Source organism: Triticum aestivum, chromosome 7D, assembly GCF_018294505.1.
Source record: "Triticum aestivum cultivar Chinese Spring chromosome 7D, IWGSC CS RefSeq v2.1, whole genome shotgun sequence".
In the NCBI taxonomy this organism is placed as follows: Eukaryota; Viridiplantae; Streptophyta; class Magnoliopsida; order Poales; family Poaceae; genus Triticum; species Triticum aestivum.
In genome coordinates this window covers 78,449,952-78,460,637 of record NC_057814.1, presented here as the reverse complement: position 1 = coordinate 78,460,637, position 10,686 = coordinate 78,449,952, and the positions used below count along the sequence as shown (strand labels likewise).

General features: G+C 44.4%; 1 protein-coding gene across 1 annotated transcript; it reads left to right on the top strand.

Moving 5' to 3' along the window:
- Positions 1 to 7,957: 7,957 nt before the first annotated feature.
- Positions 7,958 to 10,686, top strand: LOC123167867 (glutamyl-tRNA reductase 3, chloroplastic). The gene is made up of 3 exons (XM_044585729.1): positions 7,958 to 8,479; positions 8,967 to 9,208; positions 9,311 to 10,686. Exons 1-3 carry the CDS (start codon positions 8,251 to 8,253, stop codon positions 10,448 to 10,450), a joined length of 1,611 nt encoding a protein of 536 aa, XP_044441664.1. The 5' UTR covers positions 7,958 to 8,250; the 3' UTR covers positions 10,451 to 10,686.

Genomic DNA, 10,686 nt, shown 5'->3' with positions numbered 1-10,686 from the left:
TGGGCATTGGTCCATGAGACCACAACCCGCTCAAACAGCAGCCTCCACAGCCTTTGATGCTTCCAGAATATATCATGTCAACAGAGGTTATAACTTCAGAGCTCATCATCAAGCCAAGTTGGCACTGAAGATTCAGAGTGCATCTTTTAGCTACAGGTGTTTAAATTCAGGCATAGATACATGCCTAAATGCAGATATAGCTGCAGTTTCATGCATCATGCAGTGCAAGATTGTACATGTAAGTTGTTGTTAAATTAATGAAAATTTCTGTGTTCAAAAGAAAAACTGAAGTGAGTGGTGGCATGAAGGGTGGGCAACGCGCATCTTTTACCTTTCTTATTTTAATGAGGCCCACCTGCATGTATAGGTCCGCGCCAATGCAATTGCTTGCTTTAAGCCTTTAACATGCCATACGCATAAGCATACGCATACAGCATATATAATTGCAGATAGAGGTATAATAATAACATGGCCACGCTGGTTCTCCATGGGTAGGAGGCCGTGAGTACACAGCTCGGTGCTGCATACATGTGCTCAACCCACATGCTATGCTCTCTTTCATAGCAACCGCTGCTAAAGGGGTTTCAACTTGCTAGTACTCCCTCCGTCCCATAATATAAGAACGTTTTTGACACTACACTAGTGTAAAAAACGCTCTTATATTATGGGACAGAGGAAGTAATTGTTTGATATTATGATCTAAAGACCAAGGCTTAAAGATGTATGCAGCACCGAGATGGGAGGGTCATCAGACCAAGGTAATCCATCCCCTAATTTATTTATGGCTCAAGCTTGTGCTATTTTGATCCTGGCAATGCAACAATGGCACCAGAGCCATATAGCATCAAGTTTGAGCCCTACATGCTCAGCTTCATGCTTAATACATTAAGTTTATGTTAAAATCAAAGGGTTCTTCCTGTCTAAATTTAGATTCAAGCTGTTCCTCATGATTGAGCATAGCTTGAACTTTTTTGAGCCCTAAAAGGAACAGATCAGACTTGATCTGTTGTATTTAAGTTAAGTTCACGATCAAGATAAGTTGTTCTTTATGCTTAATCAAGGCTTGATTTTATTCATCCCTAACAGATTGTATGTTAATTAAGGGCTTCTTTCTTATGATGAAATAAAGGGATTTGAAGCATCTGTGCAAGTTTAAAGTAAAATCACCAATTGCCGAAACCGTAATCCTAATTTTCCCCAAATCAGACGAACCCTGACTGTAATGATCATGAATTAAAGGGCAGCGGATCTTATCATGGAGCTGTGGTGCCACGGCCGTCGCCATGGCCGCCTCCTTATGCCAGCAGGCTCGTTTGGGCTCGCGCTCGAGCGGGCTGGCCGTCCGCCGCACCGACCGGTGGATGCAGGAGCATCCTTGTCCGCCTTTCGCCGTTGGAAACCCGCCACCGCGCCGGATTTGATGTGGCCCGCCGTCGCCGTTGCAGGGACGTCTGCACGCGCGTGGGAGCGATGCTCGTGACGCCAGCAAGCCCCGCTCGACGGAGTGTCGCGCAGGCCAAAGCCGCACGGAAACCCAGCGAGTGAGGCTCACCGGCGCCGTCACCTTCCTCCGCTGCGGCCGGCATCGCCGCCGCTCCTCGCTCTCTCTCGCGCGTTCGCCGCTGCGTCGTGGCCCATGGGAGGAGAAAGGGGATCGGGGAAATGTGGGTTACGGGGGAGCTGGGCTGCGCGCTCGGGTTTGGCCGAGCCAGCGACAGCAGCCGGCCCGGCAGGCCGTTGTGGCCCGGACCAGCAGCAAATTGTTAGCCCCCAAAAAACCTTATGCTTTTGGGAAAAAAAATCTGTTATGGGCAGAATTGTTTTTACTAAAAATGCTAATCTTTTTCCTTACAATGAATGGATTTTATTAAATAAATTTAAAAATATTAGGGCTTAATTTTATTCATGAATTATTATGTTTATTTTGGCATTTTAATTCCTTGAATATTTTAATCCCTATTATGTTTTAGTATGCCATGTTTAGATTATTTATGCTGCAATTCAATTATGTTTAGTTAATTTTATTTTTAGGCGTTTTATTTTGATGTTGAATATTATTGTGGTCATTATGTCATAAAGTTTCCGCTGCGAAATAAAGTTTAAATGGATCCACAAATTAAAGTGTGGTTTTATGCTTTGTCAAAGCTAATTGATGAATATTTGGCCAAATATAATTGATGAATGTTTGTACAAAATTTTGTTGCTCATGTTCATTTCTGGCCAAAGCTGGTTTGAATTTGATCAATAAAATTTAATTATGATGATGGTGATGCTTACTAAAACATTTTGAATTTTCTTTTGGAGAACTTAATGTCTCTCATATTACTAGGATGCTTAACGGCATGGAGCAACTTAATGGTAACAATTATGCTACATGGAAGGGGAAGCTTGAAATTACGATGGCCTTACTTAATATTGATTATGTATCCTTAATGATCCTCCAGAGGCACCTAAAGAAGATAATAAAAATTATGATGCCCTTAATAAGGAATATGATGTTATGAAGGCTAAGTGGGATGACTCTAATTGCAATGCCTTATGATGATAAAGGGTTCCAATTTACAAAGCATGAGGGGAGCTCTTCCCGATTGTGAAACTGCTAAGGGGTATTTTGTGAAGATTGAAGATCAATTTAAAGGGTCTTCTAAAATGTATGCAACAAGTCTTATTAGGAGGCTAATTGATGAAAAATATGATCCCACTAGAAGCCTTTGAGACCATATTATGAAGAAGTGCGACATGGTTGCCAAACTCGAGACTATGGAAATGGAAATTTCTAATGGTTTCCTCGTGCATTTTATTATGTCATCTTTGCCTCAAGAATTCTCTCCATTTATGATCAACTATAATGCAATGGACCTAAAGTAGGCCATAGATGAAATGATGATACGATGTGTGCAAGAAGAAGAAAGGCTAAAGGCTGACAAGATTGAGCATGCTGATTAGCTTAAGACTTCACAAAAGAAGGTATAATAGATTTGTGAATGAATATATGAAGCCTAAGGCTAATAAGTTCGGAAATAAAGGCCAGTCTTCAAAAAGCTCTCAACAAAAGAAATCTGAAAAAGCTCCTAATCTAGAAGGGAAAGAACCTGATGGATGCCACTTTTGTGGAAAAGGTGGTCATAAGCAAATGGATTGCTTTGGCTTCATGAGATGGCTCAAATATAGATGCACTGATGTTATTACTTTTGTTGAAGAATCCATTTATGTTAATTAATTATGCCAGCAATACTTGGTGGATTGATTCGGGTGCAACGATTCATACTGCTAATTCATTGGAGGGATTCCATATGAGGAGGACACTAAAAAGAAGGGAAATAATTAGGGTTGCTAATGGTGTTGAAGCTGACACCGAGGCACTTGGAGATTTTTCTTGCATACTTCACACCAGCTTCAAGCTTCTATTACATGATGTCCTTTATGTACCTTCGATGAAACGGAATTTAGTTTACGTTTCGTGTTTACAGGAGGATGGTTATGCCTATATCACTATGGATATAATCAATGTATAATTATGTATGATCATAATAACGTTGGTCTTGCCTTTAGACAAGATAAGCTTTTGTAATTTCTCTCTGTGATGATATAAATAATGTGGGTTACCTCAAATATAAATCTCAGTACCAAACGTAAACTAAACGGAAATAATGTGGGTTACCTCGAATACTAATCCCAGTATTCAACACCGAGCAAACCTTAGCAAAATGGGGTGGCTGAAAGGCGGAACCGCGGGCTTATGGACATGGTGTGGAGTATGTTAAGCCACTCCAATTTGCCAGTAAATTTATGGATGGAGGCCCTTAAAACCGCAACACATATTCTTAACAGGGTTCCCAGTAAATCGGTGCCCAAAGCACCGTATGAATTGTGGACTGGGAGGAAACCGACCTTGAATTATTTTCATGTATGGGGCTTTCCTCCTAAAGCAAGTATTTTCAATCCAGTTATGGGAAAATTAGACCCAAAGATAGTTAGTTGTCATTTTATTGGTTATCCTCACAAATTGAAAGCATGTCAGTTTTATTGTCCAAATCAGGCAACAAAGTTTTTTGAAACAAGACACACTGTGTTCTTGGAAAATTATATGATGAGGGGAAGCATGACACCTCGGGAAATAATTTTGGAGGAAAAACGGGAATATGTCCCGATTCCAATAATTCAAGAACTTGTTTTCCCGGTGCCTACTGGTGTTGCACTTTTTGTTGAGAGGACTGTTAATGCAACGCCTGCTGAGACTCATGTGATTGTTTAAAATGTCACGCCTGATGATGTTTCTATTGAAAATACTCAGCAACCTCAATTTTTTGATGATGTGCCAAATAATGAACATCTCACAAGGTCACGGCGGACTAGAAAGCCTGCTATTCTTGATGATTGTCTCACTTACATGAGTGAAGATATGGATGAGTCGGTGTTGGACAATGGTCCCACCTCATTTAAAGAAGCCATACAAAGTGAATTTTCATCTGAATGGCTCAATGCTATGAAAGATGAAATGAAGTCCAGGAGCACTAGTGATGTATGGGACTTAGTAGAAATTCCTAGAGGAGCCAAAACAGTTGGATGCAAATGGGTCTTTAAGACCAAATGTGACTCCAAAGGGAATACCGAAAGGTTTAAAGCAAGGCTTGAGGCAAAAGGTTTCACTCAAAAAGAAGGGATTGGTTATAAACAAAAAAAATTCACATGTCCCTTCTAAAAACTCATTCAGAATAATTATGGCACTCACGGCTCATTATGATTTGGCGCTGCATCAGAGGATGTCAAAAAGACATTTCTAAATGGTGACTTACGTGAAGATGTATACATGGGCACAACCGGAAGGTTTTGTTGTGGAAGGAAATGAGCATTTAGGATGTCACCTCAAAGAAATCCATTTATGGCTTGAAGCAAGTGTCAAGGGAATGGTATCTCAAATTTGATCAAATCATAAGGAAATTCCGCTTTGAAGACAATAAAGTGGACAATTGTGTTTATGTTAAGTTCAAGGGGAGTAGATTTATCTTTCTGGTAGTGTATGTTGATGACATACTTCTAGCCAATAGTGATAGAACTATGTTGTTGGAGACTAAGAGGTTTTTATCCTCTAAGTTTGATATGCAGGATCTCGGTGAAGCAGCTTATATTTTAGGAATTGAAATTCACCCGGATAGATCTAGAGGGTTCTTGGGGGGATCTCAGAGAGCATATATTGAGAAGGTACTGAAAAAGTACAATATGCATAAGTGCTCAGCCTTTGCTCCTATTGTTAAGGGCGATAAATTTCAGAGTTTTCCCTGCCCAAGAAATGATTATGAATCTGCGTAGATGAAGTCAATTCCTTATGCCTCAATTGTTGGAAGCATTATGTATGCACAAGTGTGCACTCACCCTGATTTAGCCTTCGTGACCGGGATGCTTGGAAGATATCATTCAAATTCAAGTCTAGATCATTGAAAGTCTGCTAAAAAGGTCTTGCATTATTTGAGGTACTAAAAGTCCTCATCCTTACGTATAAGAAATCTGATAACATCGAGGTGGTGGGTTATTCAGATGTTGATTTTGCGGAGTGTGTTGATACTAAGAAATTCATGTCATGTTATGTTTTCACCTTTGCAAAAAGAGCTATATCGTGGAAAAGCTCCAAATAAACCATCACTACATCGTCAACAATGCAGTCATAATTTGTGGCATGTTCTGAGGCTACCGGGCAAACAGTATGGTTGAAGAATTTTATCTCGGGTCTGAGTGTGATTTAGGTAAATGTAGTTTATGATGCATATGATTATATGGATTTGGGGTTTAGATGATGAGGTACTTGGTTGTAGAAAAACAGACATTTGAGGGATGATCGGTCATTGTCTGCGGACGCGTACACAGACTTTTGAGGGACTGGATTAGCTATATGCAGCCACTCTTGAAAAAGGTTCGTGAGAACTTCTATAGTACTTTTTTGACGTGTCCAACGTTTAATCAGAGATTTAACTAAGTCATATCTAACTTCTACGTCACTTGATTTTCGTGAAGATTCGTGTGGGTTTCTATTTTTATTTTTTGTTTGTTTATTCAGATGATGTGTAGCAGTCAGATGAGACTTTGTTATTTCTCATCATCGAGATGAGATTTTAACAAATCCGTATTGAGAAACAGTAAAACTGAGCCACCTAGGCCTTCTCACAGCGATTTGACGCTCTTAACCGTCGGATCTGCTCATTCAACGCACTAGATCCCTTTGTCGTCCTGCTACACGCCTACACGCCGCCAGGCTTTTTCACGTTGCCCACACCGCGACCGTCTCCGCTAGCCCAACGTTAATGGGTTGTTACATTTTTTTTAGAAACACGTTGACGGGCTGCTCTTTTTTTAGGGGTAAGGCCTAAGCTTTATTGATCGAAAACCACAGAAGGTGGGATGATGTTTGCATCATGTGGCTGGCCAAACCACACATGACGCCCAGGAGCTAGATTTAAAGCAAATTTGGCTAATGTATGAGCTTCTACATTACTACTACGACTCTAAAAAACAAAGGTACATAAAAACGAGGTAGATCTTGCTTTAATCTCATTGATGATCGCACCATTCTTCCCTTGACTCCCTTGATTTATGTCACAGACCACTTGTTTGGCGTCGGATGCAACGACGAACTGATTGAGGAGCAAATCTTCCGCGATACATAGGGCTTCCCTGCATGCGATAGACTCCATGTTAACTGGGTCGTCCACGCCTTGTATAACCAAGGCTGAACTTCCCAAATAATTGCCATCGTGGTCTCTGCACACCACGGCTACCGCCCCCCTACTGCCCGTTCTGACTGCTGCATCAACATGGATTTTCGCGTGTCCAGCAGGAGGTGCATGCGGACGCGTAGCTCGAGACCGAGCCACCACAGAGATTGGCTCAGTAGTTGGTTTTGTTTCGTTGATCAATTCTAGCTCCTTGATGTATCTTGTGGCAAATGAATGAACCGAGTGTGGGCTCCGAAAGATGCCTCCATGTATAGCCTTTCTTCTTGCCGACTAAACCGTCCACAGAGTTACTGCTAGCTTCACAAAGGACGCATGTGATAAGCACTCCATCTGAGCAAACAGCCATCGTTTTGCGTTTGTTTCCTCACTAGTCAATAGGGACTGTTCGATTTCTTCTTCCACCAGGACCCATGTGCATCTTGAGGTGGTGCACTCTAGGAGTGAGTGGCGCCATGAGTCTTGTGATCCGCATAATCCACATGCTGATGATGTTGACATGTTGACAGGCTGCTGCTCCGGAGATTGACCCGGACGCGTTTTCCTGTATCGGGCCGATAAAACCGCGCGGCCCATATGCTTCTAATTAATTTTCAAAATACTTCTGTTGACTCTTTCTTTACCAATTCGTAATAGCACAAATCAACGTGAAGAAGTTTTATGAGCGAATAACTTCAGGATCGTTTGAGCGATTGAAGGACGCGGGGGTGGCACAGGCGAAGAAGCTGCTGCCAGTTATCTGCGGTGTCACTTTGATCAGCCTGAGCTCCTGGTTGGAAAGCATCGGGTTCTGGTGTCGTGCCGCTGATGGGCGCCACTCCGCTATAGTTAATGATAATAACCCCAACCTCTGCAACTACCCCAGTGACAACGTAAGCAATACTCCACTGTTCAGGGGACTGCAAAGACGAGAAAGGCATCAAGGGCTGAAGTCTTCATCAACAAATACACCTCCTGGCTCCCCACATAATTAAGAGGTTCACCATCATCCTTGTTCTTCAGAACATAGTGGTTGGATCTTCCAATTGATACAAGTGCATCTACTTAATATTCATTTTTCATACTTCTACAATACCGATTTATCAATAGTTTGTATTTGTCTGATCAGGCGCGGCAACGCGCGCCTTTATGTTCTAGTAGTATTTTAGACAAGAAGTAGAGCACGAGGGCCTCGTGGAATAATAAAACAGTGGCGGTAGAAAACGGGGAGAGCTGACCGTAGACCGAGCCCGAACCCCGAAGCGCGTGGCGTTGTGCGCGGCACACGCCATACCGCCGCCGGCACCACACCGGGTCACCACCAACCGCCGTCCCCTCCGGCTCCAAAAGCTCCAGCCTTTCTTCCTTCCCACTCGTCCTCCCACCAGCCCGAGGCGAAAACCAATTCCACGTCCCCTCCGCCCTCCTCTCCACAGCCCGCGGAGCCCAAGAACTCCGAGACACATCTCTCTCATTTATCCACGCCTATCGGCCTGCATCAATCTGGTCCGTAGAGAGAGGAGAAGCCTGCTGCATTCCTCGCCCGATGATGGCGAGCACCAGCACGGCCTCCGCGACGGCCGTGGCCGGCGCGTTCGCCGCCGCCGGCGCCAACAGGCCGCGGGGCTCCGCTGCCTGCCCGAGGGTGCCCGCCGGCGGGCGGCGGCGGCTGTCCTGCGTCGTGCGGTGCGACGCCGGCCCGGGGGCCCAGGCCCAGGCGGCGGCCAAGGCGGCCAGCGTCGCCGCGCTCGAGCAGTTCAAGATCTCCGCCGACCGTGAGTTCCTTGCCTCCCTGCTCTTCCCCTCTCTTCCTCCCCGCCTCGAATTGGCTGCTGTCGATGCGATTCCTGTAATCACGCGATGTATAATCTCGTTTGGCGGTGCGCGAATTGAGGGATCTTTGCGGTGGGTGCTCTGTCGTCGCGGTGGGAGTTGGTCAACAATTTTTCCGAAAGTTGGGGGTTGGTCAACATTTTCGGTGTACTGACCAGTAGGTGGGAATTGGACATTTTCCAAGTGTATATTAGCACAGGAAAGCTTGTTTCCCTTGTCGTTTTACTCTGCAGTTGGAGTCTATTACTAACATAATGCACATTCGGAACATGCTTCATTTCTGTATTACAAGCATGCATACATCAGGATCTTCAAAATTTTCAAGAGTTTATGATGACTTGCAGTTTGATTTCAGTTGTATTATCTCATAAAATTAGAAACTTCTGCGCCTCTTTCAGGCATCTGACAATGTTTTGTTTTCACTATCAGGCTACATGAAAGAAAAGAGCAGCATTGCTGTAATAGGTCTCAGCATACACACAGCACCGGTTGAGATGCGTGAGAAGCTCGCGGTCGCAGAAGAGCTATGGCCCCGTGCCGTTGCAGAGCTAACCAATCTTAATCATATTGAAGAGGCTGCTGTTCTTAGCACCTGCAACCGAATGGAAATTTATGTGGTCGCTTTATCCTGGAACCGAGGCATTAGAGAAATAGTAGATTGGATGTCAAAGGTAAGGGTTCTTTTATCAACTGATCATTTGCTTGTCTTTTGTTGTTGTTCAAGAACACAGTTTGGGGTAGAAGCTCTAACGCAGCACTTCTTATTTTTGCAGAAAAGCGGGATCCCTGTTTCCGAGCTCAGGGAGCACCTCTTCATGTTGCGTGACAGCGATGCAACGCGCCATCTGTTTGAGGTTTCTTCTGGGCTTGACTCTTTGGTTCTTGGAGAAGGACAGATACTTGCTCAGGTTAAACAGGTTGTCAGAAGTGGGCAAAACAGTGGAGGCTTGGGGAAGAACATTGATAGGATGTTCAAGGATGCAATCACAGCAGGAAAGCGTGTCCGCAGCGAGACTAACATATCATGTGGCGCTGTGTCGGTTAGTTCAGCTGCGGTTGAATTAGCCCTGATGAAGCTTCCAAAGTCTGAATGCTTGTCAGCTAGGATGCTTTTGATTGGTGCTGGCAAAATGGGGAGGTTAGTGGCCAAGCATTTGGCTGCAAAAGGATGCACGAAGGTTGTTATTGTGAACCGCTCGGTTGAAAGGGTGGATGCCATCCGTGAAGAGATGAAAGGCATCGAGATTGTGTACAGGCCTCTGACAGAGATGTATGAAGCTGCCGCCGATGCAGATGTCGTGTTCACGAGCACCTCATCTGAATCTCCATTGTTCACCAAGGAGCGCGCAGAAGCACTTCCTCCTGTTTCTGGTGCCCTTGGCGGTGTTAGGCTTTTCGTTGACATATCCGTCCCGAGGAATGTCAGCGCCTGCGTGTCTGATGTTGGCCATGCGCGAGTGTACAATGTTGATGACCTGAAAGAGGTGGTGGAAGCCAACAAGGAAGACCGGCTAAGGAAAGCAATGGAGGCCCAAACAATCATTTCAGAAGAACTGAAACGGTTCGAGGCTTGGAGGGACTCGATGGAGACCGTTCCAACCATCAAGAAGCTGAGATCATATGCCGATAGGATCAGGGCTTCAGAGCTTGACAAGTGCCTGCAGAAGATCGGAGAAGATGCTCTCACCAAGAAAATGAGAAAATCCATCGAGCAGCTCAGTACCGGCATAGTGAACAGACTTCTCCATGGCCCATTGCAGCACCTGAGATGTGATGGCACTGACAGCCGCACCCTTGATGAAACACTCGAGAACATGCACGCCCTCAACAGGATGTTTGGCCTCGACACCGAGAAGGCGGTCATGGAGCAGAAGATCAAGACAAAGGTGGAGAAACAGCAAACCCAAAACTGAGATCAGCGGTCTAGTTCCTGCCTGTAGATCTACATATACTCCCAATCTGTCCTGACTCTAATTCCAATTTTGTTTAACCATCTCTTACTGGGCCCTCCTTGGTGAGTTCGTCCATTGTATAGTGAATTAGCGCCTGCCATTGCAGGCGCCAAATATGTTGAGACAGCAAAATGTTTGTACTCCACAACAGCTTTTGTGCATTATCATGGATATTGTGGCATGGCCTCTTTGATTCA